The 12800-nt window shown below is 35.0% G+C and overlaps 1 protein-coding gene across 1 annotated transcript; it reads right to left on the bottom strand.

Annotated features, from left to right (window-relative positions):
* Positions 1 to 412: 412 nt before the first annotated feature.
* Positions 413 to 12085, bottom strand: LOC101541830 (serine protease inhibitor Kazal-type 6). The gene is made up of 4 exons (XM_004620593.1): positions 12028 to 12085; positions 9962 to 9981; positions 2545 to 2660; positions 413 to 458 (listed from the first exon to the last, which is right to left on the bottom strand). Exons 1-4 carry the CDS (start codon positions 12083 to 12085, stop codon positions 413 to 415), a joined length of 240 nt encoding a protein of 79 aa, XP_004620650.1.
* Between the last annotated feature and the right edge of the window lie 715 nt (positions 12086 to 12800).

The following is a 12800-nucleotide window of genomic DNA, read 5'->3' as shown; positions in this document are numbered from 1 at the left end:
TCCTCCACCCCTCTCGGAGAGCCTGGCAAGCTACCGAGAGAATCGCGCCCGCACGGCAGAGCCTGGCAAGCTACCCATGGTGTATTGGATATGCCAAAAACAGTAACAGTAAGTCTCACAATAAGAGACGTTACTTGTGCCCACTCGAACAAATCGATGGGCAACGGGATGACAGTGACAGTGTATCTTTATATTTTCCTGGTCTCAAAATAAAACAAATAATCTGGTTGTGATTTTGTGGCATTTACTTTATTGACAAATGAATCAAAAGAAATATATCTTGAACTCCCCCAGATCTATGCAGAGTAATGAGTGTTTATAAATTTAAGGGATTTTCTAGAGACAAGAAAAAGTAGGCAGGAGGAACAAGATGACAATAGCCAGCTCGTACAGTCACAGTGCCGGTTTTAATTCAGCATTTTCCGTTGTGTTTTAGGTTGATCTTTCCACCACTCTTCCTGTAGGTGAAAAAGAGAAATGCATTTTCGGTGTAATATCCAGCAAATTGGGGAAGGTTGAAACAGGGACTATCATTTGATTCTAAAATTTGACAATAGTTAGTTAAATGTATTTATAGGCTAAATTTCAGAAGGCATAAGTCTTGAACGGTTTTCAGATTTTAAAGTGTCTTACATCTTTCCATTTCAAGCATTCATTCTCAGAGTAAAGATATATAAAAATGGAAAAGTTGAAAGAACCAGGAGAATAATGGCAGAGATTTCAGTGTTAGTGGTTCATGCTGCTAGAGAAGCTCAATCACTTAGGAATTGGGAAACCATATTAGGAATAGCAAATTTTATTTCAGACTTTCATACTAATTATCCACTAAATAAAATTTCATCTTACCCTGCAACTCTTCCTCTGGGAAAAGTTTGGTATTAATTAGTCATAACATGACTAACCTTGTCACAATCTTAGTCATAATGTCTTCTGACAAGGGGCGGAAGGATCGAATCCAGGTCGGCTGTGTGCAAGGCAAATGCCCTACCTGCTGTGCTATCACTCCAGCCCTTTAGTCATAATAGATAAATTTATTATAAAAATTATTGTATATAATGCTTATTAAATATTATTCATTTTAATTATGCACTATCTCAGTTGTTACTTATAGGGATTTACGGAATATCTGAGTTTAGGAATTTTGTGGCAAAATTGAGGGAAATTTAGACACCCATAGAAGAATCTCTCATGAGAAAATGATGACAGTGATAAAGAAAGATAACTTTTGGGGCCAGAGCGATAGCACAGCGGGTAGGGCGTTTGCCTTGCATGTGGCCGACCTGAGTTCGATCCCCCGCATCCCATATGGTCCCCCAAGCACCGCCAGGACTAATTCCTGAGTGCACAGCCAGGAGTGACCCCTGAGCATCGCTGGGTGTGACCCAAAAAGCAAAAAAAAAAAAAAAAGAAAGATAACTTTTATTTGAGTTTAACATGGATTATAATTTTATGCTTTTTAAGCAATCAGGCTAAAAAGTGATAGATTAGGTAAATGTAAACTTTTATTTATTAAAAACTATATTCCATCTGGAAATTCACACAATGATATAATGTAAGTTAAAGTTCATAGCAACTGTTCTCTACCTATAAACATGATAATTCAGTATATGTTGGTGATTGGTTATTTTCAGAATATCTTTTTTTTTATCTGTAGAGCTCAGGATCAATTCTTGGACCTCACCCATGTGACTAATGTTTTCTGTTATACTTAGTTCCATTCCCAGTCTAATTTGGCAGAGAATTTACTACAAGTTCAATTTGAATAGTCTGAATAATAAAGGATAAATTTGTCCTCTACTTTGTGTTTAAAGGTGTTTTTCATCATATTGAAAGAAAAGAATTAGTAGGAATCATGTCTTAGAAATAATTTTACATATAAAAAGCGTTTTGAAATAATTTGGATTAAATACTGTTTTGTCAATAAAATTTTAACAAGTTGTAATGTTCCTGATTTTGATTAATTTTCATACTTCATTGTATTTCTAAAAACTTGCTTCAAATTTTCCAAATCAATAGCAATAAAAGCAAACAATTGGTTAAAAAAATTAATGAAAGTTTTTATCTGAAATTCATTAAAAATAGAAAATTAGTTCTGTATGCATTTTGGAGTACTTTTCCTAGAAGAACTAAAAAAATTGGGGGTGGGTGGGAGAGTGGATCCTATGCAGGAGTGCTTAGGATCTAGTGTTTTATTGGCTCTGTCACCCCTGGCAATACTCCAGGATCCATATGTGGTGCTGGGTATTGATACAGGGTCCTGACTGTGACAGTTACATGGACGTCAGGTGCTCTACCTTCTGTATCATTTCTCTGGCTCCATAAGTCTAATTTAATACAAAATTAAGAAGCCAAGATTATGCATAGTTTATAATTTATTATGTAAGTTTTCTGTTCTCATTGTTTGTTTTCTTCCCACTTATCTAGCTTACTTATTTAATGTTAATAGAGGTATGAATAGGATTTTCTAGAATATTTGAAGGCAAATGTCAATCTTTTTCTGCAAATGCATTTTTAAGAAACAGAGTTCAAGCTTATCATACTTACGCCACTGCCTTGCAGAAGGCACACTTATTGCCATATGTCTGGCCATCAGAGCCACAGAGGGGGTTAGATTCCCGGGTACAGTAGACCTTGGGGTCTGTAAACTCACCGCAATCAATCTATCAATGATAATGCATCAATTGTGACATTAGTGCATTGTGTGCAATGGGCTGTATTTCAGAACAGTCTTTGGACAACAGAGTAAATTAATGATGTAAGGCAAAATAGTAAATTTTAAATATATAAGAAAGACAAACACTACAGATTCAACTTTTATTTCTAATTCTAAATTGCTCTACATAAGATTAGTTTGGAGCTTATATGGTTATTTGACTTTCATCCCATTAATTCCAATCTTTCTGTACTGATAGGAATTCCAGATGATGACAGCAAGGAGCTCCCAGTTGTTACCCAATAGCTTGTTAGGTTTTCCTGTGACTGCAACATTCATTTATCCATTCTTCAAAAATAAAACTGTTAAATATTCTGGATTTCCCAGACATCTTCAAACATTACAATATTAATATCCCAGTAGGAGCACACTGGATTAGATGGGAATGTCATAGAGTGGGAAACCACCTAAGCTCAACTAAAAGGAACACAGAACTAAGCAGCAACCATAGCTTAGTAAACCCTCAGACAAGGACTTAATATCCCCATAGTGAGATACAAGAATTTTCACAAATTTCCTTTTAAGTACTTTTTTAACATTCAGTGGTAACAAACAATATAAAATTATTTTTATACAGGGGCAGGTATGAGGGGTAGTAGGGAAAATGGTGACAATGGTGGGGGGAAGGTGACAGTGGTGGTAGGATTGGTGTTGAAATATTAGATGTCTGAAACAAATGCATCATGAACCACTTTGTAGACCATAGTGTTTAATATAAAGTAGGCAAACAAAAGAAAAAGAAAACTGCTGTTTTTTATATTAACGTACTATATCTCAACGTTCTTTTTATTTATTTATTTATTTATTTTGGTTTGGGGCAACAGCTAGCACTTCTCAGGGACTACCATGGGATCAGTTCCTAGATGTTTATCCTAGTGGTGCTCAGGAAACCAAACATCGCCTAGATCAAACCCAGGCTCTGTGTACAGAGAGCTATCTCATTGAGCTATGTCTTCAACTCATATGTCAGAGTCTTCTGTTACAACCTGAACTCAATGTACTTAGTACATAACAATGTAGTGATAACTACTCAAGCTGCCATGTTTAGAAGATTCTAAGGTTGCATCAAGTCTTGGGGAAGCACACAAATACTACGAAATAATTATTGCACGAGGCTCTATAGAAGTACCTCTCATTCCACTAATATATACCTTCAGATAAAATATTCTTTCAGAAGTAGTTTGTAACTTTAACATTGACTTTTATTATAATGAATGTTTCGTCGGAAATGATATTTGAGTCACTTTATTCTGGCTTCAAGAATATGACTAACTCTGTATTAGGTATAAGGATTGAAGTGATATTTGAATATTTAATTATTTTACCCCTATCCTAGTTCCATTAAATTATACTCATTTTTCCAATTACTTCATGATATGCAAACTACTCTAATATGAAGAAACTAATTCTAGTCTGACAAAAACATTGAGATATCTAGTGAGCCATTATATATTAATCATTTATAGATGTGATACTTATCTTCAAGAAATTAGTAGATTATTAATGCCATGCAGCAGAGCCTGGCAAGCTCCTTGTGGCATATTCAATATGCCAAAAACAGTAACAATAACAGGTTTTATTCCCCTGACCCTGAAAGAGCCTCCAGTTGTTAGGAAAGATGAGTAAGGAGAGGCTGCTAAAATCTCAGGGCTGGGACAAATGGTAATGTTACTGGTGCCTGTTCGAGTAAATTGATGAAAAAGGGAATGACAGCGATACAGTGATTTGGAAGCATATTTCACACTATTTGGAAGCTTAGATACCTGTGTTTGTACATACTCCTTTCATTACCTATTTGCTATTCTAACTATGTACTAAAGTTGGTTTTCAAGCCATCTTCATGGACAGAACAAAAAAACATAAAAATTTTATATAGGTTATAAGGTTGCTATGTATCCCTTACATTCAGAATATCTATAGACATTAGAAAAGCTTTATGAACTGACAAATCTCTCTAACGGTTGCCTAGGGAAGCAAAACATTTGAAGTGCTAAAATATTTTTAGATACAGCAGATTTAAGACACCTGAGACCATTTATACATTTTTTGCTGAAATTTGGCAACTTGTGTTATTAGGCAGGTTGAGCAATATTGTGCTTTCTCCCACTTCTCTTTCTTTCAATTCTTTCATAGATACCTGCATCCTTCCAAACTATTTCAAGAACACTGACCTTCCCATTGGCTCTCCTAAAAGGATAGAAGGTTGAAACTCTTTCAGATAGTACACTCATAGAGAATTTTTTTTTCTTGACAGCTAAGATTCAGTGTTGAGTTAAAATGGTGAATTTCATGTTGTCTGTACACAAATTGATTGTTTGGACATGCATCCTGAGTTACAGAAAATTACAATGCAACATTACTTTGTCATTAATGTGCACATATTGGTGATTATATACTGAATTATAAGGCCAGTAAGCCTAAGAATCATCATCAACTGTAACACTGTAACACTCTCAACCCATTGTTCATTGATTTGCTTGAGCGGGCACCAATAAAGTCTCTATTGTGAGAATTGTTGTTACTGTTTGTAGCATATTGAATATGCCAACAGGGAGTTTGCCAGGTTCTGCCATGCGGGTGGGATATTCTCTGTAGCTTGCTGGGCTCTCCGAGAGAGAGAAAGAAGGAATCGAACCCAGGTCAGCCACGTCCAAGGCAAATGCACTACCTGCTGTGCCATCGCTCCAGTACAATCATCATCAACACTTTTATTTATCTCAAATTGTCTCTGTGTAACTGACATCTAGAAGACAATAGTGCTGGGTATTATTGGTGAAAAGAGGAACTGTTATAAGAACTCAGCACTTACTTTCATTAGAAAAGCAAAAGTAGAATGTTGATGATGACAAGACAATGTGTGATGCGTACCACAGTGAGAAAAACACTGAGGCAAGTGAGGAAAAAGGGAAAGTCAGTCAGATGTGTGTATTTCTGTACTCAGATCTGTGAGAAAAAAATAAAGTCTCTTACTTGAAGGAGACGCCTCCTTAAGCCACGTGGAAACCGACCTTCTGATCTTGTAATATGGGCGTCTTTCTCCTTTAGAAAACAGATAAGGAAGTGGCACTTGTGGTGGTCATTAACCGGGAAAATTTCTAGAATCCACCTCCCTCCCCATGGCCTCTTTCCTTTCTTATTGGTCCCACCCTTGGAATGATAGAAGAGGAAGAAATTTCCATCAAACAAAACCAAATTGACCAAATAAAAAATTCATTTCAGACTTTCAAATTGTAGTGGCTTCCATGTTCCTTGAATTAAACTGAAGATCAGAAGAATTCATTCTGATATTTGCCACCGACTTGCTCTCTTACTTTGGATAAAGCATTTATTTTGTGTACCTCTATTTTCTCAACTTAAAAAAATATTTTAAACAGCTTTCGTGCCTCATTCCCAGGATTTTTATAAGGTTAAATGTGTTCATATGTGTTTTGTAGAAAATTAATATAGAATATTTTATATAGTCCTGGGTTAGGAAGGCAAAAACTAAACTTATAATTTCAAGCCTTCCCTAACCCCCTAACTGCAGCTCTTATACTCCATAAAGCTTCTCTTACTCTTAGAAATGCAACATCAAGTAGAAGGAACCTTCCAGTTTTGATGGCCCAAGATTCAGTAGTCAGAGACCTTATTCAGTGAGTGGTTTAAATAAAGCACTTAACTCTTCAATTCTTTGGGTGAGGGTAGAAAAATTTGGATGGGAGAAGCAGTAACTATTGACCAAATCTTCAACCCTTATATTTAGAGTTTCCTTTTAATGCACCGTGTGAGAAATATCAGTGTTATAGCTGGGCACAGAAAATGCCATCTCTGAGATTCCCAGGATTTCAGGAAGGTGACAGAAAACTTTGCAAAGCCAGTCAAAAATCCTTACTGTGAAACAAGAGTAAAATAAATGGTATCAGATTTGGGATTATAAAGAGATCACAGACCCAATACCTTGAAAAGAAGTAAGTAGTCTAGGTTTTCTGAACTTTATGCTTTTCATGACTGACCACAATTTTTTTTTTACTTTTCATTTTAAAAGGATTTGACTCCTTTAAAAATCTAAACAACTGACTCTGAAACAAGAATGAAGTTAGTTCAAGTCAGAGCAATGAAACATTTGCAAGAGGGCTATGGAACTAACGTAATTCAAGAGCAAAATCCAACGGGGTCTAATTTCATCTATAAGGCAATCCTGAAGCCTTACAGAACATGAGGCTACTTCAAATGGATTCACAGAAATTTCATTCAGTCTCCTAAATGCCTTAAGGAGAAAACTTTTAAGGTGGAAAGATAGTCCTACAAACACCCTCAGTCTGGACATGCATTGTTTTCACTGAAAAGTCAGCTGTTTAGATTTTAGAGGTTTGATCACTGGCACCCTACAAGGTTCTGCCTCTCCTAGCACCGCCAGGAGTGATCTTTGAGCCCAGAGACAAAAGCCAAGTGTCAACCTTGAGCATGACCCCAAACCAAATAAACAAATAAACAAAAGTTATTTTATCCTTATCAGGAGGTTGGCAATGTGATTCTTTCAATAATAAATCTTATGAAAATACTGCAAAACCATCAAGAATGTCAAAGCCTGCTAAGAGAAATACAGCTAATAGGAACATTAACAATGTAACTGAAGCACATTTAAGAACTTTGGTAGTTCATAATTTTTTACTCTATTTTGTTTTTAATCACTGTCACTGTCATCCCGTTGCTCATCGATTTACTCGGGTGGGCACCAGTAATGTCTCCATTATGAGACTTGTTGCTACTGTTTTTGGCATATCCAATACACCATGGGTAGCTTGCCAGGCTCTGCCATGCAGCAAGATACTCTCGGTAGCTTGCCAGGCTCTCCGAGAGGGGCAGAGGAATCGAACCCATGTTGGCCCAGGTCAGCCACATGCAAGGCAAATGCCCAGCCCGCTGTGCTATCGCTCCAGCCCTTGTTTTTAATATTTCTATTAAATTAGTGATTTAACAAGCACCTCCATCTGTCCTTTGGCAGTCCAGCTTCCTGAGACTAGGTATTGAGTATCAGAATTTAGTACCTTCCTGACCCCTGGTGGTTCTTCAAAATACAACTGCTTAAAATAATCTGGAATAGAAATGACCAGACAGATGGATCACCTTTGTTAATGGTGACTATAATTTCATTTAAGCTAACTGAAAAATTAGTTTATATGGTCATTTAATAAACTGCAGCATCAGTGTAATTTATATTTGATTCTAGTGTTTCTAGTTCCAAAGTAAAGGCAATAAAAATTTGCAAATGCCCCCCCCACTGCCACACACACATACACACACACACACACACACACACACACACACACACACACATCATGTGCTATAGAGTTAAATTCTTTTCCTTTACTATACTGAGGAAACTGTTTATGTGGCTAAATCTGCTATTTTCTTATCATACCAATTTTCTTAAGCTAACTGTGTCTTTACTTTCTCTGTTTCACATCCTTTCATTCTCCTGAAACTACCAAGAATTTGATTGCTTCAAGGTAAATCTACAGAGTATTTATAGTCATTTTCATGATTTAGTTAGGATTGTGCTACTCATATATTTTGGCTTCTACAGAGTATCCAACTAGCTATTCTCTAATCTTTTTATTGTCTTTTATGTTTCTCTCCTTTTATTATCTTTTATGTTTCATGTTTCTCAATAATAGTAATTATTGTTATTTAAGAGAATTTTATACACGTTATTTTCTCTTAGAATATATATTTTAATTTTTATTTTATTTTATTTATTTATTTTTTTTGCTTTTTTTTGGGTCACACCCGGCGATGCACAGGGGTCACTCCTGGCTCATGCACTCAGGAATCACCCCTGGCGGCGCTCAGGGGACCATATGGGATGCTGGGATTCGAACCCGGGTCGGCCGCGTGCAAGGCAAACGCCCTACCCGCTGTGCTATCGCTCCAGCCCCCTAGAATATATATTTTTAAACTGTATTTTGTCAGTGATGTTTGCCTAGACTTTAGTCTTCATCAAATTTTAAAAATATAAATTAATTTCTAATGGTCAGAAGTGTACAGAACACCTCTCCTCAACAATCTGATTAAAATTGGGGACAGAGAGAAAGTAGAGTGGGTGGTGCCCTTGCCTTTCAAGTAGCCAAGCCAGGTTTGATCCCTGAATTCCACATTTTCCCTTGAGCACCACCAGGAGTGATTCCTGAGTGCAAAGTCAGAAATAATCCCTGAGCATTGCTGGGTGTGCCCCTCAAATAAAATAAAGTTCACTATTCTTTTCTGTTTAATATATAGCTCTTTATCTTTTATCCTAGATTAGCTTTACATTATAATTTTTCTGTTTTCCTAACCTCATTCTTCAGATTTCTCAGTCTGCTCTCAGAATAAAGCCTTAACTTGTCTCTCTCCCTTGAAATTGTTATTTTTTTAATATATTCTTTTGTCTCGAGTCCTTTCCACCAGATCCAGGTTATACTGCCTATAAACAGCTCAACATTTATTGTTAAGTCAATGCAATCATTCTACTATTCTCTCAGTTTTCATTTCCTGCAAGGTTCAAAATACTCTATTTTCAGAGAGAAGTTTGGGTTTTAAATATAGACTATGTGTGCAACAAGAATACCTTAAAAATAATTTGGTAAATGTGTTAGGGAAAAAGCTGTATCATTGTCACTGTCAAGCAATCCAGAGTAAATATCATCTGTGGTTATACCAATTTTTAAACTAAATTATACTTCAGTTAGTGTTCAATAAGTGTATGTTAAGTACTAAAGAGTAATCAAGTTTACTATCTACTCTTAGTTGTTTCAATTCTAAATAAAGAAAATGATCTCTGTTCTAAAACATCAAAACATTAATTTCTAATAACTAATTATTTTATAATATTCCAAATGAACCCATAGTTTATAAAACTTAGGTCTAATTCTATGAAATAAGTAATATTATCCCATTTACATGGCTTTGGAAAAGTATGCTTAATTTGCCCAAATCCATTCAGTGAAATCTGTGATAGAGCATAAATATTAACAAATGCATCTTGGTTTTACTTATATTCATTCTACTTTACTCAGCTCTAAGGATTACCATTTAGGCATTTAAATCTGAAAGTGTCATATTCATGTTAAAATTGTACTTAAGAAAAAATAATTTCTTACATGGATTATTTTGCATTTAACCTGTTCATTCATACTTTTTTCTTTTAACTATAACCAAACCTCCCTTTAGCCAGAAAGCATTTATCAATCATCACCCAAGTCAGAAGAATAGAAAAATGTAAGCACTAACCTGTCCTTGACTGTAGACACCTGGAAAAAAACAACAGAAAAACCAAACTATAATTTTTGAATGTGTAATACTCAAGCCAGAAATGATATTTGGTCTTGTTCATTCCAACAAGCCAAGACACAGTTACTTTAATTATTTTTTTTTATCTCTGCTTACCTCACAGGTGGCAGTAGAAACTTGGAAAAGAGGTGACAAAATGAACCCTGATGGGATAATAATTATTTGAGGTTGGAGTGATAAAAGGAAATAGTTGAAGGAGTTGGAACATCATCTTACAGTTCTGGGTCAACCATTTTATTACTTTGGGAATGAAATGATAATCCCTGGTTTAACTTTGGAGAAATTGGATTAAAAAGTTTTTTTGAGTTATGGGACTAAGATATAGTACAGTGGGAAAGACACTTGACTTGTGCATGGCTGACCCAGGTTCAATACCTGGCACCCCATAGAGCCAGGCATAATCCCTTAGCATAAATAGCTGTGATCCAAGAGCCAAAAAGAGAAAGTTTTTTTCTAATTTTGGTATTCCAAGAAGAATGCATATTGTCTATCTCCAAAGCCTTTATTTGCTACAGACAGTTGGAGAAGGGATTAACCTTGTTGCTTTATTCTTCTTTCATTTTCATGCATTTTTATTTTGCACTATGAATTTTAAACATTAAATAATAAAGTTCCAAGCATATAATACTTCAACTCCAACCAACAGTTTGAAGTTAAAATATTGGACCAATGTCAGCATCCCTCCATCAATGTCCCAAAGTTCCTCCCATACTCACCCTGTCTCTTCAGCAAACTCATTATTTTGAAAAATTATTTATTGTAGTTTGAGTGTATTCCTTTAATAGTATTGATTCTTAAGGTTTTGATGTACACAGTTACCTTACCCTTGTACTATTAAAGCATTCAAGACCCTTGACCAATGTTCTTATGTTCTTATGTTCAATGTTCTTATTCTTTAGGACAGTACTTGCTTCTCTGTTCTCTACATTAAATTTTAATGAACTGGCAAAAATCTAGACTGGTGAGCAAAAACTCATTATCCTTCTGATTCATTTCTTGTACTACATTCCTCTAAATCAACAATAAATAATAACATTTTTAACAGAATTTTCTATCTATTCCTCCATCTTTATGACTTCATGCAATTTTAACTAAAATGGCTAGCTACAATATTGAAAAAATAATAATTTGGGGTTTAAACCTGCTATACCCTGCTCAAATTTTCATCTCTGCTTATTTCTATGGATTTCCTATTTCCTGCATCACTTATACATATAAAACTCAAATTAAATTTACTATAGAAGTATATGAATAAATACAGTCCTCCAGAGTTTGTTAACCATCATGATAAGATAGTTAGAAAAACCTAGTATACTATTACTGGAAATAAGGAAAAAATAATTTATATTTAGTAGGAAGTTAACCATCTCCCACAATGATCATGTTAAGGTTGAGCTGACCAACCTTATTACAGCAGTATGACTGGTAACTAAAATACAGATTATTAGGAAATTCACATGAAAGTCAAATAAGTCCTGGAAGGCTATATTATTGCAACCTTTCCAAGTCATTTTGTAACCAAGAAAAAAATTCATTATTATAATTTTATCATCATTATAACATTTTTAACTTGTTTTTATCTGAAGGGAAGAGAAAATATTTTCCCAAAGTTTCATCTGTAAGAAATGTCAAAGCTGAAGCAGGATGAATATTCACGTCTGAGTACAATCTAGTATTATTCCTACTAAACTTTTATAATGGTATTTCTTAAATACTTACTTTGTCCTCACCATTATGTTAGGTACTTTTTGTGTACCTTGGTATGTACTTTGCAGATATTGCTTAAAGTCCTTAACATGCCTAGAACCTAACATACGCTAAATGAAAGTTAACTTTATCATTATCAATGTCATCATTTTCATCATCACAATATTATCGTTATTGTAATGATCTTAGAATTGGTCTCCCATGTCAAAATTATTCAAAGTTTGAAACATGATGACAAACACACTTAACATTTTAGGTTCCTTATAAATATGGAACTGAATTTTAAGAAAACAACTCACCTGAGAAAAAGCAGAAAAGAGTCAGTGAGAGGAACAGAAAGACACTTGATATTTTCATGATGCTAGTTGGCTCACTCAGATCAAGGGTGCTTTGTCCACCTCTGATTCTCTGTCAAGACACTTTGCAGAGCACGGGTACATATACTAAGATGTATATATAGACATGATCAAGGGAGTTTGGATCTCCACCTTCTTTATAAAATTACATTCTAAAACTATATGGAGCTCGATACATCTTAGGTATTTATTGAGACCTGTAACCAACTTAAAGACGTGTTTCATACTTCCCATCAATTCCAAAAATTATGTGACACTTATATGAGTCGCACTTAGATCTTATTAATAATAGACTATTCACTTTCTTGATCTACATTTTCTTAGCAACCGATACATCCTTCCTACTTTTCTAGCTAAGGTTTTGTTACATTAAAGAGATGATTCACGGGTGAGTCCACTTGATGCCTTTCAGACTGGTCCCACATGAGTAAGCACAACGGAATGGGATCTTGGGTATAATTAGATTTTCAAAGTCCACCTTATTCGAGGCTTATCTAAAGGAGAGACAGTCTACATCATCAGCTCAGCTACAACTTTAAAGTACTTTCTGAGCACAAATCCATTTGTTAACAGTTTCTTTTTAATCCAACTCTTTAATTTTAAAAGCGTGTTAATTATAAAAATAATGATTACAGCCAATAGTCAAATTCCAGATATTTAATTTTTTGAGTCAAATTAACAAGGGAATACACATATCCTCTTAATTTACAAAGACT

The sequence above is a fragment of the Sorex araneus genome, chromosome 6 (genome assembly GCF_027595985.1).
Source record: "Sorex araneus isolate mSorAra2 chromosome 6, mSorAra2.pri, whole genome shotgun sequence".
Lineage (NCBI taxonomy): Eukaryota > Metazoa > Chordata > Mammalia > Eulipotyphla > Soricidae > Sorex > Sorex araneus.
This window is presented reverse-complemented; position numbering and strand designations above follow the sequence as displayed.

Coding starts and splice junctions, on each gene's coding strand:
- LOC101541830 (XM_004620593.1), bottom strand. CDS start 12,085: ATGAAAATATCAAGTGTCTTTCTGTTCCTCTCACTGACTCTTTTCTGC. Junction 2,661..9,961: donor GTGTCTACAGTCAAGGACAG/GTTAGTGCTTAC, acceptor TATCATTGATAG/ATTGATTGCGGTGAGTTTAC. Junction 459..2,544: donor GCCTTCTGCAAGGCAGTGGC/GTAAGTATGATA, acceptor TTTCACCTACAG/GAAGAGTGGTGGAAAGATCA.